The 26,007-nt window shown below is 52.2% G+C and overlaps 4 protein-coding genes across 5 annotated transcripts; 1 reads left to right on the forward strand and 3 right to left on the reverse strand.

The window, feature by feature from the left end:
• The first annotated feature begins 409 nt into the window (after nt 1–409).
• phax (phosphorylated adaptor for RNA export) lies at nt 410–2,325 on the forward strand. Its single transcript, XM_079734659.1, has 2 exons — nt 410–472; nt 596–2,325. The coding sequence occupies exon 2, from the start codon at nt 693–695 to the stop codon at nt 2,004–2,006; it is 1,314 nt and encodes a 437-aa protein (XP_079590785.1). The 5' UTR covers nt 410–472; nt 596–692; the 3' UTR covers nt 2,007–2,325.
• A 2,952-nt stretch (nt 2,326–5,277) lies between these two features.
• Nucleotides 5,278–13,476, reverse strand: kcnc2 (potassium voltage-gated channel, Shaw-related subfamily, member 2; the record flags this gene model as incomplete). 2 transcript variants are annotated; one of them, XM_079735498.1, is made up of 4 exons in its annotated part: nt 12,224–13,476; nt 6,451–7,372; nt 5,917–6,081; nt 5,278–5,303 (listed from the first exon to the last, which is right to left on the reverse strand). In XM_079735498.1, the coding sequence occupies exons 1-4, from the start codon at nt 12,800–12,802 to the stop codon at nt 5,284–5,286; spliced, it is 1,686 nt and encodes a 561-aa protein (XP_079591624.1). In that variant the 5' UTR covers nt 12,803–13,476. The 2 variants fall into 2 exon arrangements, with proteins under 2 accessions (XP_079591624.1, XP_079591623.1); XM_079735497.1 differs by lacking the exon at nt 5,278–5,303 and adding an exon at nt 5,557–5,678.
• Nucleotides 13,477–14,335: 859 nt separating this feature from the next.
• LOC307075020 (uncharacterized protein) lies at nt 14,336–18,424 on the reverse strand. The gene is made up of 6 exons (XM_079735503.1): nt 18,124–18,424; nt 17,327–17,520; nt 17,175–17,247; nt 16,220–16,310; nt 16,010–16,119; nt 14,336–15,745 (listed from the first exon to the last, which is right to left on the reverse strand). Exons 1-6 carry the CDS (start codon nt 18,266–18,268, stop codon nt 15,372–15,374), a joined length of 987 nt encoding a protein of 328 aa, XP_079591629.1. The 5' UTR covers nt 18,269–18,424; the 3' UTR covers nt 14,336–15,371.
• Nucleotides 18,425–18,981: 557 nt separating this feature from the next.
• Nucleotides 18,982–23,504, reverse strand: krr1 (KRR1 small subunit processome component homolog). Its single transcript, XM_079735502.1, has 10 exons — nt 23,426–23,504; nt 22,991–23,166; nt 22,644–22,778; nt 22,294–22,419; nt 21,460–21,543; nt 21,202–21,258; nt 20,895–21,065; nt 20,327–20,404; nt 19,874–19,973; nt 18,982–19,389 (listed from the first exon to the last, which is right to left on the reverse strand). Exons 1-10 carry the CDS (start codon nt 23,499–23,501, stop codon nt 19,256–19,258), a joined length of 1,137 nt encoding a protein of 378 aa, XP_079591628.1. The 5' UTR covers nt 23,502–23,504; the 3' UTR covers nt 18,982–19,255.
• Between the last annotated feature and the right edge of the window lie 2,503 nt (nt 23,505–26,007).

Raw genomic sequence — 26,007 nt, forward strand, 5'->3', positions numbered from 1 at the left:
AGCCTTAAAACCAAACCCTAAAACAAAACCCTTGCCTTAATCACCACTTGTTTTGGACATTTTTAAGGGTTAATACCTGCCTGACGTGCCTGTAGCACGTTAAGCTGTGAAGAAAGGCAGTGACTGGTAAGGACACCTATAGTACATTTTATTAAGGGGAGGAAACAGTTTGGATCAGGGTTATGTACATTTTAGACTAAAAAAACAGAATGTTATAATAAATCACACTACACTAAAAAAAGTGACATTAAAACAAATATGTTCACCCTTTATTCTGATGGGTGCGTGTCTGTGAATGTGACACACATCTTTAAGGGTGAGGAGGAAATGGACGTTATGATTATAGCACTGTGACGAGTGCAGCCTGTGGCTTTTACTTTGAAACTCCAGATAGTTTCAAAGCGGAAGCGTACGTCTGCAGAGCGCGCGGGTTCTACCGAGAACAGAGTTGTCTCACGCCGAACAAACCGAGGTAAACATTTAAAACATATTCATCAAGTCTGGATCTGGATTAAAAGCCGTTAACTCCTCCGGAGGACGTCCGGTCGGACTTTAAGTCTAACTTCGTCTCGTTTGATTGTTGTTCTTCCTACAGCCGATCAGACCGTAGTCCATGGTTACTGGATCGTAGACAGCTTCACGGTCCACAGGGAGGCGAACCCCCGTTGGTCATACTCCGTCACTGAACAGAAATGGATTCGATGCTGGAGGACGGGGAGCTGTCCGGGTCCGACTCCGAGATGACCCCCTCCGTCCGCCCGGCCCCAGCTGACCACTGCCTCCGGGCAGCTCCGCCCGTGGCCAGCGGGTACCGGAGCTCCGCCCGACCGGCGGCCTCCAGCGGGGAGGGCCGGGAGCTGTCCGGGTCAGACTCAGAGATGACCTCCTCCGTCCGCCCACCACCCGCTGACAGCAGCTTCAGGCCCGCCCCGCCCGAGGCCAGCGGGTACCGGAGCTCCGCCCGACCGGCGGCCTCCAGCGGGGACTCCAGCGGGGAGGAGGAGGACGATGAGCCCATCGCCGCCTGGCGCTGCAAGCGGCAGAAGGTGTCCAACCTGGCCGTAGCCTCGCAGCGGCCCCCGCAGACCGCGGGCTTGGGCGGCCCCGGTGCGCCGGCCGGCCGGAAGGTGAACAACGTCTGGGGCAGCGTGGTTCAGGAACAGAGCCAGGACCTGGTGATGGCTGGGCTGGGGGTGTTCGGCATGGAGGGGGACTTCGACATGGGGAGCCGCAACGTGGAGACCTACAACTACGTGCTGGCCCGCAAGATGATGGAGAAGGAGCGGCGGGAAGAGGAGGAGAAGGCCCGGGGGCAGCAGCACCAGGAGGCCGCCACGCTGGACTCCCAGCTAGAGGAATACATGCAGGCCCGTGGGGCCCACCAGGACCACTCGCGGCCCAAGAGGAAGCGGCCGGCCAAGGAGCGACTGGGCCCGCGTGCGGAGATGGACCTGGAGGGGCGCTACGAGCTGCGGGAGGAGGACCCAGAGCCGCGCGTGGTGGAGGAGCTGGCGCACCGCCTGCAGGAGCCCAAGCTCGACCTGCTGGAGCGCGTGGTGAGCGTACTGGGCCGCGGCCCCGCCATCCGGCTGCTCGAGGAGACGGCCGCGCTGGAGCGCGCCGGGGGCGTGACCACGCTGGACGGCAGCCGTCGCCGCACCCCCGGGGGCGTGTACCTGCACCTGCTGAAGAGCTCGCCCGATGTGAGTCGCGCGCAGCTGCGCCAGGTGTTCCTCGAGGAGAACGCGGACCTGCGCAGGAGCAAGAAGGCGGCGCAGAAGAGGCGGCGCCACCTGGTGGCCAAGAAGATGAAGAACGCGCTTAACACGCTGCACCTGCAGGAGGACCAGGAGTCCCGCGAGACCTTCGCCAGCGACACGCACGACGCGCTGGCCTCCCTGGGGGAGGAGCCAGAGGAGGAGGAGGAGGAGGAGCCAGAGGCGGTCGCCGTGGGAACGGAGGAGACGCCCGTGGTCTACAATCCCGCCGACCTGGAGGTGTTCTGAGGAGGGGTCACCATGACAACGCCACAGAGACTGTCCAATCACAGCCGGGTCGTTCCCCGTCTGGGTCAACTCTCGAGACATTTGGTTCGGTTCTTATTCAAATAGTTCTGCTAGAGACGAGAAGTTCTGAAGTTCCTGTGGCCCCTCCTCCTTATTGGACTGACAGCAGAGTGTTTAAACACGTCTAGATTTTCGTTCCGTTGGTCTGACCCTGGTTTGAGCGGTGCCTCTCCCGGCCACTAGGTGGCGGAGAGCCCCCCTTTAATGTTCCCTTTAATAAAACTTCCACTCCTTTAAATAATAAAGGAAGATTCTCTGAGTGTGTTGTTGTGTAAACTATGTGATAATATTCCATATTTCTGCTTCATGGTTTTTACTGGTTACGTTAAGCAGTTGGTTACAGCTAAACGTTACATGTTTATGATTTAATCACTGTTGCATATTTATTTATATGTAGGCTATTGCATATCCCGATTATACATCCTTTACATTAAGCAGTTATTGAAGACTAGCCTTGAATAACCGCTTAATGGAAAATATGTGGTGTCATTCTGAAAATACACTCGCTGCACTTCCTCAGGATGCACACAGGAGGGCAGCAGAGCGCCTTGTGGTAAAACAACGGTCAGGATGTCATTGACGTATCGCTGTACTTTATAGTATACCATGAGATGGTGGTCACATAGACCGGCGTGCGTCTCTACCTGCCGTCTCTATCTACCGGCCGAGGCGTTGCTACCTACAGCGAACAGAGACTTACAGGCAGGGGTTAGGCAGTACAGACAGGTCATTAAGGAGCAGGTAGGGGGTTAGACAGTACAGAGACAGGTCATTAGGGAGCAGGTAGGGGTTAGACAGTACAGAGACAGGTCATTAGGGAGCAGGTAGGGGTTGGACAGTACAGAGACAGGTCATTAAGGAGCAGGTAGGGGTTAGACAGTACAGAGACTGGTCATTATGGCATCTTGCTCTAGGAGCCCTACATTAATTACACAAGTTAATATAAGTATATATACAGGTCCTTATCTTTGAGTATTCATCATTATTCTAAATGTTGATCAGAGGACTGAAGACGAGGAACAGAAAGGAGGGACTCCATCCTCCCAGAATGCAAAAGGAGATGATGTAGGCTGCTGCTAATTCTCCCTATTCAGAACCAAAAAAGACTCTTATTTATAGAGGGGAGGGGGGGGGGGGGGTGCGAGAGAGACACACACACAAACAGAGACACAAACAGACAGTATGAGAGAGAGAGAAAGAAACACAGAGAGCAAGAGATAGAGAGAGACACACACACACACACACAGAGACAGCATTACAAAGGGTAACATAATGGTCATTCTGTTTCCTCTCCCACTGTTTCCTATGCAGCCTTTAGCCTCACAGGGTCTTAATAACATGGCTAGCTTAGGACCTTAGCTCCAGGTTCTTCTCAATGGAGGTCTGTCTGTCTGGCAGGTCTCACATGTCTCAGAGCGATGAGGAAATGACTTGCGCTCAATGACCTCCCCTCCCTCCCCCTTCTCTCCCTCCTCCTCTCCTCAAGGATCAGATTAAAAGTATGTTTGTTCTAATCCTGGAGACCTTGTACTTTGAGCTCTGATCACCAGATTTATCAATCAGAAGGGATCTGATCAGAGGACAGTGATCTGACCAGAGGACAGGTGTAGGGGTACAGTGATGCTACGGCTGGACCTACTATAACCCGGCGATGTCATTGTTCTAAAGTCACCGTTTGAAGGCTGCAGTCAGACGTCCGTCCGCAGGTCAAAGGTCAACCTGTGGAGCAGGGCAGTAGACTAGCACACATATGCACAATACATACGCGCTTGTCTGTGTGTGTGTGCCCGTGTGTTTTACTCCTTTCACAGCTGTTTACATCTCTTTGACACGTCTGGCTGTTTCCATGGCAACGCCGGGATGTACCCGATAACTCGATGCGCCAACCACAGCTTGAGGTGGAACATGTGTGTCTGTGCACGTGTGTCTGTGTGTGTGTGTGTGTGTGTGTGTGTGATTAAGGACAGCAGGAAGCGTGTATTAAAGATAAATAGTTTATATGATTCTCACAATGCCACTAAACTCTATAATTATACGATGTCATCAAAAACCTCCTCCATCTTGTCTGTCCCCCTCCTCTATCGTGTCTGTTCCTCCATCTTGTCTGTCCCCTCCTCCATCTTGTCTTACATAATGCAGTGTGACACAAATGTGAAACTACAATATTCCCCAAGGTCAGAGGTCAGAGGTTGAGGACGAGGTCATCCTCCAGCTACAACGAATCCTCTGGGCGTAGCAAAGCATTGTGGGTACAGAGTGAAGCCAGACAGCTGGCCAATCAGTGAGCAGGTAGCAGCAAACAGGAAGTGCGTCAGACTTAGTTTAGCCGTATAATCTACGTAGTAAAACATAAATATTAAGACATGAATACTAACCACATACTTAAAGACGTAGTAAGGCTAGTTTAAACATGGTTCAGGTCGAGACTTGAAAGACATTTGATCACAGTATGGATTAGCATGTGTTAGCACGTTAGCATGTTTTAAACCCCTCGATGGTAGAGAAAATGCCATCACGATGGTGCCGGTAACGGGCTCCGCCCAGCGAGGGACTCAAAGTACACACTAGATCTCCAGGGGGTCAAAGGTCATTGCTTGGTTTGTAATGACTAGTGTAGTTACCTCTGTTAATTAGCGCTAGGTTGCTTTAGCTGCAGGAGTGCTGTGGAGATTGAAGCAGTTTAAACCACCAAGAGTCCCTACTCTTGCCGTCAAATCAGAGGCGCCCCAGGAGGGCGTGTCCATTCAGGTGTTTGATTTACAGATCATCCTAGCTGCCCTCCGCGTCCACTGGTGAGGATGTCACACATCAACATCTCACCTGGGGGTAAAATCATACGGGAGGTGTTTAGTGTGCGTGTGCGTGTGCGTGTGCGTGTGCGTGTGCTTGTGCTTGTGCTTTTGCTTGTGCTTGTGCGTGTGTGTGTGTGTGTGCGTGTCAGAGCTGCGCAGAGAACCTGTCAGTCCACAGAATCCGTCCCAGAACCCAGAACAGACGTAAACCAGGAGAACCCAGCAGGGGTTCCAGGATAAGCACCTGGACCTGGTACAGGACCAGGACCAGGACCAGGACCTGGGTCGAGTGGCCCGCCTGGTGTGTTGCCTCATTAAAAAGTCCTACTGGGTCCACATTGATCCACATGGGTCCAGAGGGTCCAGGGGGTTCCGGGGGGGGGGGGGGGGGGTCTCTGTGAGTTGTAGGTCTGGGTTCCGATAGCTCACAGAGGAAAGGAATATTCTGTGGAGGAGAACAGAGAAGAGGTCTGAGAGACGGAGAACATCGGTACCACTCTGCCTCACGCCACCACAGCTCCCCTCCTCCTCCTCCCCCTCCTCTGTTTCTCCCTCCTCCTCCTCTCCCTCCTCTTCCTCCTCCTCCCCCTCCACCTCCTCCTCTCTTCCCCCTCCTCCTCTCCCGCTCCTCCTCCTCCCATCAGACACACTGGAAGGAGGTCACAGTGATGTCTTGCAGGAGCTCATAGGCCATTTTTTCATCTCATGTTTTTTACTTCTATTTTGTGCGTGTGTGTGTGTGGTGTATCAGAGGGAGCCTGTTGCCTAGTAACCCCGGGTACCTGGCGTGGTGCCGGGCGCGTGGCAGAGAAACCTCTCACTGTGTGATGAGGAGGAGGAGGAGGAGGAGGAGGAGGAGGAGAGAGGAGAGAGTAGGAGGGGGAGGTGAAGGGTATGTGAGTAGAAGTGAGGGGTTTGGGGGTCAGCGGGTCTGGGGGTCCAAGGGTCTGGGGTTTGAGGGGTCAGAGGGTCAGAGGGTCAGAGGGGTCGGAGGGGTCGGTCAGAGGGGTCAGAGGGTTAGAGGGTCTGGGTCTCTGAAGGCGGTGGGGGTGGGGTACCTGACTTGCAGACGGCTCCGTCTGCAGGACAGGTGTAGTCGCTGGTGGACAGCAAGAAGCAGCCCCCCGCCCCCGGGCGGTCCTGGTCCCTGGACCCCCTCATGGCGTCGCTCTCCCCCGGGGACCGGCTCCCCTCGCTGCCCCCGCTGGGGGCCGTTGACTCCACTGCAGGGGATGACACCGAGAACAGGACCAATAGGAAGCTAGCACAGACAAACACAGGGGCTGGACCACATTAGACCAGGTCAGACCTGGACCACGGTAGACCGGGTCAGACCTGGACCACAGTAGACCGGGTCAGACCTGGACCACAGTAGACCGGGTCAGACCTGGACCAGAGTAGAACAGGTTAGACCTGGACCAGAGAAGAACAGCTTAGACCTGGACCAGAGTAGACCTTGAGTAGAATAGACCAGTTAAGACCTGGACCAGAGTGGACCAGGTTAGAACAAGACTAGAATAGACCAGGTCAGACCCGGTCCAGAGCAGAATTGGTCTGACCTGGACCAGATCTCCCCATCTATCAGCTGGTACCTGAGCGTCTCCGCTGGGGGCCCCTGGGGACGGGGTACAAGGGGGTCTGGCTGCAGGCCGGGGACCCGGTGTGGGCCTGGCTGCAGCTGGGGGACCCGGACTGGACCGGAGGGATGTGCTTCTTCCTCTTCCTGGGCAGCTTCTGCTTGGCCATGGCCAGGGAGTAGTACATGCCAAAGTTGTTGACGATGACGGGGACGGGCATGGCGATGGTGAGCACCCCCGCCAGCGCGCACAGAGCCCCCACCAGCATGCCCGACCAGGTCTGGGGGTACATGTCCCCGTAGCCCAGCGTGGTCATGGTGACCACGGCCCACCAGAAGCCGATGGGGATGTTCTTGAACATGGTGTGGTGGTGGGCGGTGGGGTCGTCGGGGTCGGCGCCCAGCCTCTCGGCGTAGTAGATCATGGTGGCGAAGATGAGCACGCCCAGCGCCAGGAAGATGACCAGCAGCAGGAACTCGTTGACGCTGGCCCGCAGCGTGTGGCCCAGGACCCGCAGGCCCACAAAGTGGCGCGTCAGCTTGAAGATACGCAGGATGCGCACGAAGCGCACCACGCGCAGGAAGCCCAGCGCGTCCGTGGCGGCCTGGGAGGACAGGCCGCTGAGGCCCAGCTCCAGGTAGAAGGGCAGGATGGCCGCCAGGTCGATGAGGTTCAGCGCGCTCCTGAAGAAGTCCCTCTTGCGGGGGCTGAAGGTCACGCGCACCAGGAACTCGAAGGTGAACCACAGCACGCACACGCCCTCCACGTAGGTGAGCGCCGGGTCGGTGAGGACCTCGTACTGGGGCCCCGGGTCCGGCAGGCTGACGTCCCTTTGGGGGTCCGTCTTCAGGACCACCGTGTTGAAGGCCTCGTGGGTCTCCAGGCAGAAGGTGGTGATGGAGACCAGGATGAAGAAGAGGGACGCGAAGGCCACGAACTGGGGAGGAAGAGGAGGAAGAGGAGGAACAGCTTCAGACGACACAACAGAGAAACTTTGTGAATAGAGGGATGCTATATATACTGTAAAAGTAGAACTAGAGCAGGAGACAGCACAGAGGAGGGGGCCGGGGGGAGACGTGAGAGAGGAGTGATCACGGTGGTTGAACACCCAGGGGACGACGGCTCGCTGTGCGATCCCAGCAGCGTCCAGAGACTCAGCAGCATGATTAACTTCACTATCAATTAACTCATCAGGAGGCTCCAGAGAGACTCTGTTAACCACAGAGTCCTCAGACAGGAGGCCCGCTCTCCCTCGCGCCGCAGACAGACACCATTGAGGTGAGTCCATGGCGCCGTCACACCGTCTGTCACCTGGACATCTGAGGGTGTGTTTCAGCAGCCCGGTGTGTGAAGCTGCTTTGTGCCACTGTCAGCCAGCCGTGGGGGGGAGGGCGGGGGTCCTCTCGGGGGGGGGGGGGGGACTATATTTAGAGTAGAACCTTCTGAAGGACATCTTGTAGTTTCACATCAAAACACACGATGAGTGGACCCGGTGTCTGTCTGTGGTCCTTGTGTCTGTCTGTGGTCCTTGTGTCTGGGGTCCTTGTGTCTGTCTGTGGTCCTTGTGTCTGTCTGTGGTCCTTGTGTCTGTCTGTGGTCCTTGTGTCTGTGGTCCTAGGGTCTGTGATGTGGTCCTTGTGTCTGTCTGTAATCCTTTTGTCTGTGGTCCTAGGGTCTGTGGTCATGGTGTCTGTCTGTGCTCCTTGTGTCTGTCTGTGGTCCTTGTGTCTGTGGTCCTTGTGTCTGTGGTCCTTGTGTCTGTCTGTGCTCCTGGTTTTGGTCTGAGGTGAATGAGGACAGAGGCTGGCTGCTCCGATTGTGTTCTGGGTCAGAGCTGCCCTCCCTCCCTCCCTCCCTCCAAGGTCTCCATGGAAACGCCACCTCTCTTTCTTTTTAAAGAAACCAAGATTTGTGAGAGGGACAGGGAGGGAGGGAGGGAGAACTACCTCCCTCCCTCCCTCCTCCTCCTCTTCATTCGAAAACCAAAAGAATAAAGAGAGAATACAGCCTTCCAGTCACACAGTCACAAACACACACACAGGTACACACAAACAGGCACACATGCGGGCCCATTCGCACACACTGACCACAAAAACACTGATACACACGCATGCACGTCCTCCCAGACACACACTCAAACAAAGCAGCAGCATCATCCAGCTCAACATGGTCTGGCCCCAACCCCCTGGCCCTGCCCCCTGGCCCCGCCCACTGGCCCCACCCACTGAAGTTAGGCAACAGCTGATTCCGATGGTTGCCAATCACCATTGGCAACCAGCCAGCAGCAGGCTATATAAAGAGCGGGAGAAACTTCAGACTTCCTCATGACTTTAAGACAACACAATCCATATGAGGAGAAAGACTGAGCCATAATGAATCAAAAAGTCCATGCAGAGCTCCTCCTTCTACCAACTAACTTCTCCCCACACACACACACACACACACACACACACACACACACACACACACACACACACACACACCAAACACACACACACACACACACACACACACACACACACACACACACACACAGTATCTGAAGGTCAATGTGTTGCTAAGAGATAGTGAGGTCCCGGTGAGGGGTTGCCATGGCTACGGCTCTCTAAATCCAACGCATCTCCATTTCCTGTCCCAACAGGAAGTGAGAACATCTTGTATACCGTCTCCGGCCCACAGGCAGAGCTTATCAGGTGATGGAGGTGTTATGGACCTATTGATGGATGTTGGTCTCCATGGTGATGAGCTATGGCTGCAAGCGACACATCTCACCTGAGATGTCTCTCACCTGAGATGTTTCTCACTTGCCTCTCACCTGAGGGGTCTCACTTGATGTCTCTGTCTTTCAACTGAGATGTCTCTCACCTGAGAGGTCTTTCACCTGGTCTCTCACCTGGTCTCTCACCTGAGATTTCTCTCACCTGAGAGGTCTCTCACCTGGTATCTCCGCTGAGAGGTTTCTCACCTGGTCTCTCACCTGGTATCTCCGCTGAAAGGTCTCTCACCTGGTCTCTCACCTGAGAGGTCTCTCACCTGGTATCTCAGCTGAGAGGTCTCTCACCTGGTCTCTCACCTTAGAGGTCTCTCACCTGAGAGGTTCTCACCTGAGAGGTCTCTCACCTGAGAGGTCTCTCACCTGAGAGGCCTCCACCTGGTATCTTCACCAAACTCTAAATACACTTCTCTGGTCCTTCAGCAGATACATCACTACACTTCCTCCCTTCTCTGGAATATGTTGGATAAATATACATTTAATATATAATATATCATAAATAAGATACATTCATACCATAGTGACATTCAAGAAAGATTCAAGATTACTTGATTTGAAATGCCTTGGACATAAAGACTGCCAGGCAGAAATGTGTCTATCCTCTCCTCACAGTAATAATTTTGCTAGTAATGCATCATAGGACCGCAACATACCGGCCGCAAACTGCTGTCTGACTGTCTACTGGCGTTAACCTTTGCGTGCGTGCATGTGTGTGTGCGTGTGTATGTGAGTGCCTATGCGTGTGCACGTGCGCTTGCACAGCAACCCTTTCCACTATATCAAAGCATTGATGCAAACTATTCCTGGCATCTGCCCCTCGATGACCTTTGAACCGAAATTCAAGTCTTTGATGAGGTCATCGTAGAAGTGCAGAACATCAGAACATTGAAATAATAAACGCTAAAAATATACTCTTCTATGTAATGTTTGATGTGTGTGTGTGTGTGTGTTTGCGTGTGTGTGGGTTTGTGTGTGTGTTAACATGTGTCTTCAATAGGATCAAAGTCATGTGACAGTGGAGTCTATTCTGAGGTATTAAGGATGTTATTTATTTTTAGATGATTCCTGTCATCTACTCAGGTGAGCCCCCCCCCCCCCCCCAGTGGTTTAACACACAATATAAAACTGATTTAGAACGCAGAGCCGCCAAAAATAACATCTCTACAAATACTGTCGCCACAAACACTCTATTTATTTATCTATTTATTTAAGACCGAATTGGAGAGTGATATCAGAATACCCATGAATCTGTCCACCAGGTCCCCAGACCGGTCTGGACCTAGGGCTGGGTGTTTGGCCTAAAAATAAAATCTCTGATTATTTCAAACTATACTCGATTTTTCTCTTAAAAATGGACTATAAATGACAATTTTATTTTTTTTTTAAGTTTGGATTTTATTTGAACAATAACCATGATGAACAAAAACAAAGTAAATAAAGTGGGGCAGGGCAACTTCAGCAAAATATTTACGGCTTGGTAGCTTGTATTTGGGGTCGAGTGTGTGAAGCATTCGGATGACTCCCTTGTCATAGAGAAGGAAAGACGGGGGAGAGAGGATAAGACATGGTTCATGGTTGAGAGAGGAGCCACAGGGAGAGTAAAGCCTCTCTCTCTCTCTCTCTCTCTCTCTCTCTCACACACTCTGAGGTTCAGAATAACCACTTTTAGGGTAGAATCAAAACAAATATAATCAGACACTGCTATATATATTTATAGCAGTGTCTTCTAAGGTGTGTGTGTGTGGTTACCATGCAAGCTAAAAGGAAGCGATGGAGAGATGGCAGGGATGGTCTCCTAGCAACAAGCTAAAAGGATTAAAGACAGCGCTGTGTGGCCACGCCCCCTCACCCCGGTTCTGGAAAAAAATCCTGGTGGAGTTGGCCAACAATCAACACTGGTACCAGTGTCTATAACTGGTACCAGTGTTTATAACTGGTACCCGTGTTTATAACTGGTACCAGTGTTTATAACCGGTGCCCGTGTTTATAACTGCTAGCAGTGTTTATAACGGGTACCAGTTATAAACTGAACAATGATTGCTAGCCGTAAGCGATTCACTAAGAAGTCGAGGCACAATGGGGTCACCACGGGGTCACCACGGGATCACCCTGCGCCATGCTCCGGGCCTCCAGACCAATCATGGAGGTCAGAGCCCTCCCTGTCCCCCCAATCCGCCCAGGATTCAGAGCACATATTGTTATTATTATTATTACATTATCATACTGTGATGTGTTTCTGAGACCTGGTAGGTGAGGAGTGGAGACCGCCCTCTGCGAGGTGGAACTCATTAGCTAATGAGAGACACCACCCACACACCAACCACACGCCAACCAGGTTGCCTTTCTTTGGGAGCCCGCCGTCTAAACAAACTCAACTTAATGGCTTCAGTATGCCACAGATCAATAGATCAGTGTTAATAGTCTTTTTGTTTTAAAGTGCGTTGTGTTTCTGCTATTTTGGGATGTAATAAGAAGTTGCTGTGTGAGACACACACACACACACACACACACACACTCACAGTTGTTCTCAGCCTCAGTTTGAATCAAGGTGCTTAACCATTGAAATTAATGGACGATGGACCCTGACCCCTGACTCTGCTCATTAACCTGTGGCAGTCATCCTACGACCCGATAATCCCTGAACCAGTGCAGTCTACTGGTTTAGACCCTGACCCCTCTGAACCAGTACAGTCTGCTGGTTTACACTATGATCCCTCTGAACCAGTACATTCTGCTGGTTTAGACCCTGACCCCTCTGAACCAGTAGTCTGCTGGCTTAGACCCTGACCCCTCTGAACCAGTACAGTCTTCTGGTTTATAACCCATCCGCGCATCACGTGGACCACGTGGAGGACGCAGGACGTCAACATTGAAATTTCAGAAATCTGATTGAACGGGTTCATCAACACACACCTTCTCATCACTAACCCCAGTATGGCAGCGAACCCGGCGCTGTTCCCTTTAACTTCACCGCTGACAGTTCTAACTTCTAAATGTGAGCACGTGGGTTCTTACCCGAGCGGCCCGCGAGGAGTACGGGTCATCGAAGAGGTTCCAGACCGCCGGCCGCCACCTCCTCCACAGGCCGGCCACCCCGCCGTGCAGCCCGGCCGGGTCCTGGAGCCCCAACCGGCCCGCCTCGTCGTCCTCCCCGGGGTCCACCGCGGTCAGCTGGAACGCGTCCAGCGCCTCCTCGGCGTCGCGGTGCTGGCGGTAGGTCATCCAGCAGCACGGCTCCACGTCCATCTCGTCCACCCCCCAGAAGGCCAGCTCCTCCTCGAACAGCGGCCCGCACACGTCGGCAGGGCAGTGCAGCCTCCCGGTGCGGTAGTAGTTGAGGACGTGGGTGAACACCCCCGGGTGGCGGTCGAAGAAGTACTCGTCGGTGGCGGGCTCGTGCTCCAGGAAGCCGGGGACCCGCTGCAGCTGCTCGTTTAGCAGCGATTCGAGGTCCGGGTCCAGGTCAGGGTCCGGGTCCGATGCCAGCAGTGCCAGGCGGGTCCCGGGGAGGGTCTTCAGGGTGGACCGGTAGGTCTCGTGGCGCGTACCGCCGACGTTGAGGACGATCCTCTGGTGGTCCTCAAACTGAACCATCGCTCCGGACCGGACATGACGCGGTGGGCCACCACGCGCCGGGTCCCGTCACGGCGCCGACCTCTGGACCTCCGACCTCTGACCCTGCCAGTGGGGGGGGGGGGGGGGGGGGGGGGTTCGGGGTTTGAGCGAGTGGCGAGTGGATGATCTGGGAGCGCGTGGCGTCTGTTGCGCGCCAACCCGCTCAGTCCGCGCGCTCACCTCGTGCCAGACCAGACAGGTGAGCTCGCGGGCGCTTCGCTCGTCTCGCGGAAAGTCACCTGTCCTCCGGCCTCGCTCCCTTTCCTCGGCTCGCGGACGGTCACCTGTTCTACCGCCTCGCGCCCTTTCCCCAGCGTCGCTTCGTGAATGCTCCTTCACCTGCTCGAAGGCGATACTTACGTGCGCGCGCGCGCAAGTCTCTCCTCACAGTAGGGATTCAATTGATTATGTATCTATTCCTATATCACGTCCTCGCGCGCTCTTGGTAATTCGTGATCCTCGAAGCTCCGCCGCCACTTTTTCCTACTTGTTTGGAGAACGTCTCGTGCAACAGGTCGCGCCCCCATACCCGTGCGCTCTGTGGTTACGCCCCCGAGTTGGTGAGTTGCGGTTTGTTAACTTGGGTAGTGAGTTCACTTAGGTAGTTAGTTAGCGTAGTTTATAATCCCGAAACGCGACCAGTCCTCTGCGCGTGCTTCAGTGGGTGTGGCGGCTCGCGAAACACGCGCTTCTCCTGCGCGAGGGGACGCAGCCTACCGTCTCCAGAGGAACAGGAAGCCTCGCGTGTCTTCGTGTTTATATAACTTATATAACCGAATCGTGAGATGTCGCGAGGTTTAAGATACAAGGTTTAGATGTATTAATGTTTTACGCATAATTGTTCTCTTAAACACACCTTGTTCTAAAAAGTAGTTTTTGGAACGAGCCGACAGAACGTTTTTAGGTTATTTACTCAATTCTTTCATCATTATTTATGAACAAAAGTCTGTATACTCGACCTGACATTCAGCAGTGTGAATAAGGCCAGCGATGTGGAGTCTTCTTATGGAGGTTAATGTGAACCTTCATCAATCACCTGATCTGGGACATTACCCAGGAGAGACCAGGCTCTGAACTCACACTCACACACACACACACACACACACACACACACACACACACACACACACAGTCGGGGGGGGGGGGGGGGCATCGCGTGCACGGTTGCTATGCCGACCCGTTGGAGACGTGTCCAAGGTTTTCTTCAGTGTTAGACCTCCGCTCCATCTCAGACCTCCACAATGTTCTGCTTAACGTTCTGCTGGGTCTGGCAGCACGAGGCATTCACAGAGACTCTATAAGGACTGGAGTAGACTCTTATCAGGAGTAGACTATCAGTCGTAAAATCTATCAATAGTAGCCTATTCTCTATCAGGAATAGACTCTAGCAGTAGTAGACTATCAGTAGTAGACTCATAATTTCTAATAATTTAAGCATGTGTAAAGTAGCACAACTTGGATTAATTCAGACAGTAACATGCCATCACCCGTTTATTTTGTAGGAGTCAAGTCACACTGACTTCACACACAAATCACATCTGGCATGAAAGATATAAATTAAGAGTGATAGAGACAGATCCATCAAGGACTGAAGCATGGCAACGGTAATGGAAGAATATCGCAAATGCTCATAAAATTCATCAAGGAGTTTGTTTTCATAACTTTCAGACTGAAACCAAATGATGTCAGCTCAGGAGTGAATGAAATTAAAAGAGAATAAAGAACTGCAAGCTGCCACCTTAGTAAGGACTGGAAAAAAATAAAATAAGAACACGTTTGTGGAACAACTTGGCAGTAGCTTTCTTTGGCAAAGAGCGCCATCTAGTGTACCGCTACGGAAACAACAAAAACACTAATAAATACACTTGCAAACACACTCGAATATAACTTACAACAAATAATTTCTATAGCAACCACATAAACAAAGGGGTTAGTGGATATGATAGTAGCCTGAAGGTTCGGCTGGAGCCAGGCACGATTGAAGCAGAACACGTCTTCAAAGTCAAACACAGGATGTTCTAGATTATTATCGGCCTACTTTTGACACTTCAAAATAAGGGCGTTCAAGAAGTAATGATAATGTATGTTATATGTGATAATAACAACGATGTAACCACGTCCTGTGAGGGTCAGGAGTCTCATAGAGTACTTAAGTGAAAACGTCACGCTGTCCTGGCAACCGGATTTTCTGTTCTATACAACCGAACGAGAGATGGCGTTTTCCATTGCTTCCATGTGTTGTTTCTTTCAAAATGAAAATAAATAAATTTTAAGAGTGAAAATCACTGACAATCGAAACATTCATGTAAACGTTCATGTATTCCCCTGGGGTATTAAAAGGAAAAGTTTGTAAACGTTAGTTTATTATTTTTTTTATATGAAGACAATCTATTCTAAATATTTCTTACATCAATGGTAAAGCAAACTCGCAAATCAATTCGCAAAAATCGTTCCTTTTCTATAAAATATTTGTGTGGCATAGGATTTTCCCTTGTTAATTTGGTTTATGTAGAACTGAAAATCGGTTGCTATGAAAACGTGACGTACTCTATTGCGGCCGGGGGTGCCGGCGCCGGACAGAGGCAGAGAGTTCCTCACAGACAGGAAGTTCCTCACAGACGTTCTCCACACCCCTCTCCAGAGGAACCTGGAGAGTGGTTGGAGCCTCTTCCTCTTCCTCCTCTTCCTCCTCCTCTCCTCTCTCCTCCTCCATGTCCTCCTCTACTCCTCCTCTTCTGTTCTGCTCCTCCTCTTCCTGAAGCTCCAGCTCCGCCCCCAAAAAGTCTTCGGCCTGCCCATGGCCAATCAGCTCTTCGCTTGTGGGCGTGGCCTCTTCAAAGGGTGTGGCCTCTTCTGAGGGCGTGGCCTCGCGGGCTGCCAGCGACTCGATCAGCTTGTCCAGGTTGCCCTGACTGGTCCCCTCTGAACAGGAAAAAGGAACTACATCATCACCTGCTTAGAGCAACACACCAGGTCACTAAACTACCATACCAACACACCGAGTCATGTGCACCATCATAACAACACACCGAGTCATGTGCACCAACATGGGGGATGTGGTCAGGCCTACGTTGTGATGGTCGTGTTAGCGGGTTGTGTGAACAGGTCGGGTTAGCGGGTTGTGTGAGCGGGTTGGGTTAGCGGGTCGTGCGAGCAGGTCATGCTAGCGGGTCAATCTAGGCTAACCTGGGGAGCTGCTGACCGGACACTCCATGCCCCTCTTCTTCATCAGCGAGCGGATCGTCTGCAGCTGAGACATGATCTCATTCTTCTGCTCCTGAGCCACTGACTTAACACTGCACACACACACACACACACACACACACACACACACACGTTACAGAGAGAGAGGTTGCACAGAGAGAGGAGAGTGAGTGAGAAAGAGAGAGAGCTCACCAGTTGGTTAGGGGGTCGAGCTGTCCCAGGATGGAGTTCAGCATCTTCTCTGTTTGGGCCAGTCGCTGCTCCAGCTCGTTCAGCTGCTTCTCTGTAGTGACACACGACATCACACCATCATGACAACACACTATCATGACATCACACTGTAGCATGACATCAGACTAGCATGACATCACCCTGTAGCATGACATCACCCTGTAGCATGACATCAGACTAGCATGACATCACCCTGTAGCATGACATCACCCCTGTAGCATGAGATCACCTCTGTAGCATGATATCACCCAGTAGCATGACATCACCCAGTAGCATGACATCACCCCTGTAGCATGAAATCACCATGTATCATGACATCCCCATGTAGCATTACATTTACATTTAGGGCATTTAGCAGACGCTTTTATCCAACGCGACTGACAATGAGTACATTTGTCAGAAAAAGGTGAAACAACAATTTATCGCTGTCGGTACAGTAAGGACGTTCATAAAACGAAGTTCCAAGTGCTTCCAATAGCAAGTTCAACCCATTCCCCGTACACAACAAAGATAGCTAGGAAAAAATGCTACATGATGCCAAGTACTATTTTGTAAGTGCCAGGCAAACAACATACAATAAGTGCGTACATTTAGAGCCAGGACATACAACACACAATAAGTGCGTACATTAAGTGCCAGGATATAAAACATACAATAACTGCGTAAGAGGGGTGCGGGGGGGTAAGGGAGGAGGCTATGCAGAGTCCAGGTGAAACTTGAACAAGAGAGTAGCATGACACCAACCCCTCTAGCTCAGCCAAACCGGGAGCTGTTGATTTAACATCTATATGCAAACACGCACCTCCACCACACAACCCTCCCCCTGGCAAACACACTGGTTCCTACACACACACACACACACACACACACACACCTGTTAATACACACATCCACACCTGTTCACACACACACCCACCTGCCTCCGCTGACTTGCGGGCTCCCTTCTCCACCTTGTCCTGGTCGGTCTGGGACTGGTCCGCTGCTTTCATCTGTAGGGAGACGTCCTACCGTTAGACCCCCTCTAGGTTACCCCCCCCCCCCGACCCTGAGGCGATGTTGAATTCTGACCTTGAGGAACTTGTAGGCGGCGAACACGCCTACACCTATGGCGTACAGTGGCATCAGGGTGAAGACGTAGCCCTTGTTGCTGCTGCCTTTGTACTTGTCGCTCTTCATCTCCTGCTCCATCATCATCTTCATCTGCTGCAGGTTCTCTGTGGTCTGGGCGCCAGCCTGACCCCTGACCCCCCCACTTGGCCTGGCTGTGTCACACAGGTAAATGGGCCGTATTTATATGGCCTTTTTTTAACCAGTGGCCACTCAAAGCGCTTCACCGCACCATACTGCCTAACATTCACCCATTCATGCACACATTCACACACCAACGGCGGTGTCACCCCCACAAGGCGAAAGCCAGCTCGCAGGGTGCAGTCAGGGTGAGGAGGCCTGCTCAGGGACACCTCGACACTCAAACTAGCAAACTTGCGGTTACCAGTCACTCAGTACACCAGGGTCACACTTGCTTTGAGTGTTTGTCTCTTTTTTTTCACTGCTTTAACATATCAGAATTAAACTCTTAAACATGCAAACAAAGCTATTCATAAATCAATGCGACTCTGGGCTGGATGTAGAGACTGGCCGACACCAGGTGTTAGTATTTGTATTATTTATGCATTTGTACATGCAGGGTGGTTGAGCGACCTGGCTGGTTAAGGGATTTGCATCCTTCACCGACAACACGACAGAGGATCCAGCAGCGGGCAATCCCACTGAGGCCCATCCCAGACCCAACTCCATGGGGGGTCAGGAGGCACTGAGGCCCACCCCAGACCCCCTTCAAGGGGTGTCAGGGGGGCTTAACGTACCTTTTCTGTGATACCGGGGGTCGAAGCCCCGGGTCTCCGTCCCCGCAGGGCCCGACCCGACCCCCAGCATCCTCGGCAGGACGACAACCGAGAAGAGCACCACCGTGAAGGCGACTACCACCTGCTGCGACGAAGACCACACCATCCTTTTCCTCCACACGGACGCTGCTAGAGGAACTCGAGTAGAACCGTTGCTGGCCGCCGAGTCGTTCGTGGAGCGGTGGTAAAGTTCCCCTAACTCGAACTCAATGGTCTGCTCTCTTTAGCATCCAGCCCCAGTTCCTGATAAACACACTGACAGCAGCTGTTGTCCCTCGGAGCGAGGTCTTCCTCTCCGTGTTTACCAGAGCCTCCCGGTACAGGGACCACAGTGCCCCTACCGGGAGTCCCCGGTACAGATCACAGCGCCCCTCCCGGTACTGTGACCAGTGCCCTTCCCTTCCGGCGATCCCTCAGGCCATTTATTTTATTCTTGTCTGCCGCCATGAATTTTTTTTTGGCGGCACATATTTACCATTATTAGTAATACTGCCGCCATGAATGACCCATCTTATCAGGTTTAGATTAGGGCTAGAACAGGCTCATGTGACGAGGAGGCACTGGTCTGATCTCAACTTTAATGGCCCATCGGGGATGCATGGTCAAATGGAGATTAGGTCCATCGTCTCCTTGGTCCATTCAAAGTAGAACCAGCTGAACACTAGTGGTACTGGGCCGCTCCCAGTACCACTAGCTCAAGACTATCGGTACTGGGCAGCTCCCAGTAGAACCAGCTGAAGACTGGTTCCACAGTTTAGTAAGAGGTTCTCCATATAAGGCCATTTCATTAGTAATATTTATTTTAATATGAATAATTATAATAAACAATATTTTAAAGAAAGTTACGTCAACCTCAAAGACAAATGTTTTTTCTCAGAGAAATGTTTTCAATACTTTGTTTATACCCTTCTTCCGTAACATTACAAAAATCTGTACATAAAAACACATCAAGAGGAGGAGAAGGATAGGGAGGGGGAGGAGGAGCAGGAGGAGCAGCAGATGTTCTGTTCTTGGTCTCAAGCACCACTGGTGACAGTTTGTTTCCTCACAAATGTGACTTCATCATTTCCAGACCCCAGCATCAGGGCCTGACCTACAACTCCCCCCTTTTCTTCTTCTTCTTCTTGTCGAGTGGTGTGGGTGGGGCAGGAATGGGCGGGGCTCCGAGCTTCTTGGTTTTGGCCTTCTTCACCTTTACCTTCAGGGCTTCGATGTCCAGCTTCTCTTCTGAGGACAAAATGGAGGACAGGTTTATCACAGGGCCGCAGGATGATCAGAGGAACCCAAAATGTATTTACTTCTGACCCTCTTAGCCCTGAGAGGGTTAGAGGGACTTAACCTTTAGGGAGGGTTTAAAGGGTCTTTACCTTTAGGGAGGGTTTAAAGGGTCTTTACCTTTAGGGTAAGGGTTAGAGGGTCTTAGCCTTTAGGGTTAGAGGCTCTTTAGCTTTAGGGTTAGAGAGTCTTTACCTTTAGGGAGGGTTAGAGAGTCTTTACCTTTAGGGAGGGTTAGAGTCTTTACCTTTAGGGAAGGTTAGATGTTCTTTACCCCAAGGGAGGGTTAGAGGGTCTTTACCCCAAGGGAGGGTTAGAGGGTCTTTACCCCAAGGGAGGGTTAGAGGGTCTTTACCCCAAGGGAGGGTTAGAGGGTCTTTACCCCAAGGGAGGGTTAGAGAGTCTTTACCCCAAGGGAGGGTTAGAGGGTCTTTACCTTTAGGGAGGCTCTTCTGGACAAAGACCTTCTCCTTGGGAGGGACAAACGCCTTCTTTCTCTCCTCCTGCCTCTTGGAGACCTGCTCAGCCTGCTTAGCCTGGGGACAGACAGACGGAAGGAGAGAGAAGGAGAGACAGCCGGAGAGTGACAAACAGCCAGAGAGAGACGGACAGACGGAGAGAGTGACAGACAGCCGGAGAGAGACAGACAGAGAGAGACAGACAGAGAGACATACAGACAGAGAGACAGAGAAACAAACAGACCTACAGTTAGGATGGGGAAGTATAGACAGGTACGTGAGCCATGAAGTGTGGGTCACTGATTGATGGTGTGGTCACAGTAACCCACAGATTGTGGCTCTGCACCGTAGTATTGAGTCTGCGAGCCCAGCACAGACAGACGGAGGTCCTCATGGAGCTCCAGTCTCTGGAAGTGAAAGCATGGCCTTACCTTGACCTCTTGCAGCTTCATTCTTTTCTTCTCCGTCTCCTGGAGGAAGAACTCGCCGCTGGCCAGCTCCCGGTCGACCTGCACACACAAAACACATCAGCCTCTGTGTGTGTACCTGTATGTAGGTACCTATGTGTATCGCTGTGTGCGTGTACCCGTGTGTGCGCGTACCCGTGTGTGCCTGTACCCGTGGGGAAACAGCCAGTAACAGGAAGCTGTCCCCTCCCTACTCAGATTCCCGCAAATGAAACCATCCCAACACGTTCGAATGAGGAAGACCAGTCCCTTCCCATTTAACTGATCAGACCTCCTGAGCAGGAAGAGCCCCCCAAGGAGCGGCCCACTACTCATCTGTAAACACGCTGCCACCATGAGCCCCCCCCCCACAGCAGACAATATGAACACAAACAATGAGGGGTCGCTCCCTCTGGGCCCCCTGTGTGTGTGTGTGTGTGTGTGTGTGTGTGTGTGTGTGTGTGTGTGTGTGTGTGTGTGTGTGTGTGTGTGTGTGTGTGTGTGTGTGTGTGTGTGTGTGTGTGTGTGTGTGTGTGTGTGTGTGTGTGTGTACCTTGCTCTCCGGGGGCTGTGGGGGGAAGGGCGTGTACTCCTTCTTCTTGCTCTTCTTCTGAGGTTCTCGTCTCTTGGAGACGTTCTTCTGACGGAACCGTGGAAGGAAGCGCTCCCAGCTCTGGTTTTTCAGCTCAGCGTCCCGGGACAGCTCTTGCTTGATCATCAGGGCCTGACACACACACACACACATACCTTAGTTATGTTCTATAGGAACCACTTCCCTGTTAGTGCTGCGCTCATCTTCTCAGGGGGAACCCAGACGCTCAGCTACGTTTATTTTGCGATGGAAGAATTTCCAACAGTACCTTGATGTTGTAGATGGGGTGGATGTTCTTCATGGTATCCATGACAACCTTACGCACCTGAAAACACACAACGCACCTTCAGAGAAACACAAACGACCCTCAGACTCACAGAGACAGACAGGCAGACAGACATCGTTTCATCCAGAAGGTCTCCGTCAGTCAGGGTCATGGCCGACCACGAACACACACACACACACAACTGAACTCCACTTTCAGACGGAGTGAAACCCTGAGTAGAAACCCAAGCGGAGCTCCTACCTCCTTGAGGCCGCTGAAAGGACCCAGCGCCGACACCGTGTTCCCCTGGACCATGACGTAGCAGTTGGTGAGCAGCTCTAGAGCCTGACGGAGGAGACACTGTTAGCATGACGGAGCAGCTAGTGAGCAGCTCCAGTGCTGTGTTCCAATATCCATACTATCCGTACTTGCTATACTTAGTTTGAGAACGTGGGGCGTTCCAATTAAGATCGGGGCGCAAATAAGTGTACTGAAAGGACCCGGATGGTGTACTCAAAACAGTCAAACCGCGAAGTGTGGATCAATGTACACTTTTCGTACTCAACGGCAGCCATCTTTGCTACGTAGCGGAAGAGGGCAGAGCCAGGCTGAGCCAACATCGTCACATTTTCCACATAGCCTGCATTAATAGAGTCATTTTGTAGTTTTTATAGCTTTTATAGCTGCTAGGCGTAAAGAGTTCACTGTTCAAAGCGGGATGTTTATTGCTGTGGAGGAGCCGCGCAGCAGTCGTGATCGTATTTTCCAGTCAGTGCACCACAGAGTATTCGATTTGGAACAACACTGACATCTGAAAATTAGCGCACTTAGTGAGTGCGGATAGTGTACTACGTTTAAGTGTACTCATGGAAGTGTGGATATTGGAACACAGCACAGGTGGAGGAGACACTGTAAGCATGGCGGAGCAGACAAACTGGCCCCTTCAGACTGCCGGTGCAGAAACTGTATGGATCCCTGTTCCCACATGACCCTAGGCAGGAGGTGTCTGGCTGCGTCTGGGGCCTTCAGCCTGGCTGTGTGTGTCAGAGGCCCTCAGCCTGCCTGTGTGTGGTTCAGGGGCCCTCAGCCTGGTACCTTCAGAGTGGATCCTTTGGGGCCGATGAGTCTCTGTCGTCGCTTCACAAAGCGCTCTCTGTTGCGGACCACAGTGCCCACTTTGATGATGTCACAGGCCACATCGTCCTGCAGGATGCGGACCGCCTGGCCGCACAAACAACAACAACCAAACACACACACACAGCAGAAGGAGAAACAAGGTCAAGAAGCAGAAGGACAAGCCCAAATAAAAATGTTTCAACAATAGATTCTGAATCCTAACAGATCGTGAACATCTTTCCTCACACCGGACAAAACCCTCCACACGCAGGAGGGCTCCCGCGGCCGGTCACCGTGGTTACCTGCTCAAAGACCGTCGCCATGGTTACCTGTTCGAACGGCACGCTGCGGGCCAGCAGCTTGATGAGGTCGCGGGCCCTGACGATGGCGTAGGGGTCAAAGGTTTTCTTGGTGGTGCTGACCGTCACACTGCCCTCAATGAGGTCCAGTGTGCCTTTGATATGCTGCAGGGGGGAGGGGGGACATTAACCCGGTCACTAACTTCAGCCACTCATCAACAGCCTTTAACCTCCGATCTTACTCAACACCACCCTCTGATATTCGGTCTCTCCTGAAGGAGTCTGCGGTGTGACATTCTGCAGAGACTACTCTGGGGGGGACGTTTGAGGACACCTCATACCGCCGTGTGTCCCGGGACACAGTGGTTCTGACTCACCGACTCCCCCAGCGCCTTCTCCACCAGCGGCCAGCACTCCTTCAGGTAAGCCTCGCGATACTTGGGGAAGAGCGTGGCGAAGCTGCTCTCCTCCAGCAGCCCGCGCGGGTTGTCGTCCTTCGAGAAGCCGGGCTCCTTCCATCCATCCGGGACCGTTAGCAGCTCCGCATCGGCCACTACAACCAACAGTTAACTACTTTATGACTCTATTCAAACAACAGTTAACTACATTTATAACTTGAACTCTTTAACGAACAGTTAACCCGACTTATAACCAACTCTTTATAACTCTCCCCGTGCCCTGATCTCACGGTGATGCACGGCGTGGAGATCGGTGTGATTGAAGTTCACTTCTGCGGATCAAAATGGTTTTACCGGACCACGGATTGAGTGACAGCCTTGCGGCACGGAGGATTAACTGTTGGAGACTGGTACCTGGTTCTGCCGTCTTTTTAAACCTCGTTTCCTTCTGCGTTTCCCTCACGCTGCTGCCTTTCGTGGAGGACGCCATTGTTGTTCTCTGAGAGGAAGTGACGTCAGTTGTTTTCATACCGTCCGCCCCCTGGCGGAGGAACCGAAGCACTCCCGTTCACAGTGACTACTTCACTCAATAACGGGTTTAAATATTGAATGAATTAAAGAAAAACAGAAATGGTTTAAATTAGTGACTGAAGCTTTATTTGACTTGGAGCATGAATAACTTCTCACGTAATATAAATGAATATAATAAAAGGTAGTAGGCCTCCATTAATACAATTTGGACTGAAATTAATGTTAGGTTTTAGTTTTCACAATGTCTTTTGACATCAGTAAAGTCTGGCCATCTCTGGATAAATTAAATAGTTGCCATATTTGTTCTGGTATCTGGTTGGTGCTGGTGGTTCATGAGCACAGACCAGCCCAGCCTCTGAAGATCTGGAGCGTCTCACTAGGAGGAACCTGCTGCCATAGAACCCCAAGAAGGAAAAGATCCTTCCTCAGGAGTTGTATTTTTTATGCTTTACTTTAAACAGGAATCGGCCAAAGAGCCAGAACTTCACTCTGATTGGCTGTTCTTGGAACAACGCAAGGCCAGGGCCAAAGGAATAACTACAGAGACCGGTTGGAGCTGGACCCAGACGGGGGCTTTATTGAACTGCAGTACAAGCTGATGGATAATGTAGAGCTCAAGGCTAGCAGCACTCAGGGCTAGCTGCCCAAAAGCTAGCAGCACTAAGGGCTTACAGCGCGCAGGGCTAGCAGTGGTAACAGCTAGCAGTGCTCAGAGCCATCAGCAGTAACAGCTAGCAGCGCTCAGGGCTAACAGTGCACAGGGCTAGCAGCGCTCAGGGCTAGCAGTGCTCACGGCTAGCAGAGCTAGCCCCAGACAGCCTATGAAGCCGCCCACCATCCACACGATCACTTTGCCGTCAGTCCCTGGAAGACAAGAAAATAAAACGAGATGGAAAATAAAAATACCAAGAGACATACAAAAAAATAAATATGTGCAAAAACACAAAGATGTACCAAAATATACAGAGATAAAAATGTAGGGTTGCTATGAAGCGGATACTGCACATGCGATTAAAGGGGTAATATCAGGCCACCAGGTGTGAGTGCGATCAGCCATTACAAGCGGTTTGGTGGCATGATATCATCCCTTTAATATTAAGGAAAATGATCAACTAACAGAATGCAGGAGGGCCGCGTGGTGTAGTATCTCTTCTGACCAGCAGGGGGCCGGCGGAGACCAGGGCAGACGGCTTCTCACTCCTCAGCCCCGCCTCCAGCACAGGACACCTCTACAAAACAACACAACACCAGCCAGAGTACTAAGACTAGTCTCTACAACACACGGTCCAGGTCTAGGGGTAAGGTGGTCCAGGTCTAGGGGTCTCAGATTTGGGGTTCATGTCTTGGTGTTAGGAGTTGGTGGTCCAGGTCTAGGGGTTAGGGATCTAGGTCTCACAGTGGGGGTCTAGGGATTAGGCTTTCCAGGTCTCACCGGGGTACAGCTGTGGTCCGGTCCACAGACGTGAGTGAGGCAGTGGAAGTAGAGATGCTGCTGGGTGGGCATCTGAAACATCTGGAGCGAGAAGCGGCTGCTGCTGCCACCGCCGTTAGGCCCCGCCCACTGGAGGGTGGGGTCCACTGCACACCTAGAAGTTGCATGGTCCCGTTAGGACACGCCCCCACCACTGCTCACCAACTCTTCTGATGGTGGTCGAGTGAGGAGCTGGGGTCGAACTAGCAACCTTCCGGTTAAAAGTCACTCTCCACCACCTGAGCTAAGCTGACCATCCCCCACCAGACAGGCTGCTCTCACCCGTCCTGAAGCAAAAGAGCCTGCACGGGGTCTTCGGGGTCACTGCTCTCGGTGGCCCAACAGGAGGCCAGCTGCAGGTGGACGTCCGGGGCGAACGAGTCGTTGGACTGCAGCTCCACGTGGAAGAACAGGAAGTCCTCTGGGTCCAGCTCCACTGCATAGCGGTAGCTGAACGTGTACGAGGCGTCGCTGTAGAGCACCATGGCAACGCGCAGCACCAGCGATGTGTTGACCTCAACGAGCGACACGCCACTGAACCTGCGACACCCCACGTTAGCCGTTAGCATGTTAGCCTAGCCGTTAGACTAGCTCTGAGAGTAACAGTTGGCTCAGTCGATAGCATAGCCATAAGCTGCAGAAGTTAATCAGCTAACAGACACCTAGGATGTCATGATTACATTAATTTACTTTTGATAACGATTGCCAGGCTCGCAGTAAAACACTAACCAGTCCAGGCCGGCGCTAAGCCCAGTGCTGCGCAGCGCGTGGCGCGGAAATACACACGCCCAGACCAGGGTGAGGTCACGGCGGGCGATCGTCTGCTCCTCCGTCGGAGTCACCCTCAGGACGTTACGCAACTCCACGTGGGTCTCGTTCACCTGGAGAGGGACACGTGGGACTAACAGGTGGAGGAGGAGGGGAGGAGGGAGGAGGAGGAGGTGCAGAGGGAGGAGAAGGAGGTGAAGAGGGAGAAGGAGGTAAAGAGGGAGGA

Source organism: Pollachius pollachius, assembly GCF_949987615.1.
Source record: "Pollachius pollachius genome assembly, chromosome: 4".
NCBI classification, from domain to species: Eukaryota; Metazoa; Chordata; class Actinopteri; order Gadiformes; family Gadidae; genus Pollachius; species Pollachius pollachius.

Excerpts from the sequence above, each read along its gene's own strand:
- LOC307075020 (XM_079735503.1), bottom strand. The coding sequence starts at position 18,268 with ATGGTGTGGTCTTCGTCGCAGCAGGTGGTAGTCGCCTTCACGGTGGTG. Across the intron at positions 17,248-17,326 it reads CCGCCTACAAGTTCCTCAAG|ATGAAAGCAGCGGACCAGTC; the intron begins GTCAGAATTCAA and ends GTCTCCCTACAG. Across the intron at positions 16,120-16,219 it reads CTCGACCCCCTAACCAACTG|TGTTAAGTCAGTGGCTCAGG; the intron begins GTGAGCTCTCTC and ends GTGTGTGTGCAG.
- krr1 (XM_079735502.1), bottom strand. The coding sequence starts at position 23,501 with ATGGCGTCCTCCACGAAAGGCAGCAGCGTGAGGGAAACGCAGAAGGAA. Across the intron at positions 22,420-22,643 it reads GCAGCGTGCCGTTCGAACAG|GCGGTCCGCATCCTGCAGGA; the intron begins GTAACCATGGCG and ends TTGTGCGGCCAG. Across the intron at positions 21,066-21,201 it reads ACCCCATCTACAACATCAAG|GCCCTGATGATCAAGCAAGA; the intron begins GTACTGTTGGAA and ends TGTGTGTGTCAG.
- phax (XM_079734659.1), top strand. The coding sequence starts at position 693 with ATGGATTCGATGCTGGAGGACGGGGAGCTGTCCGGGTCCGACTCCGAG.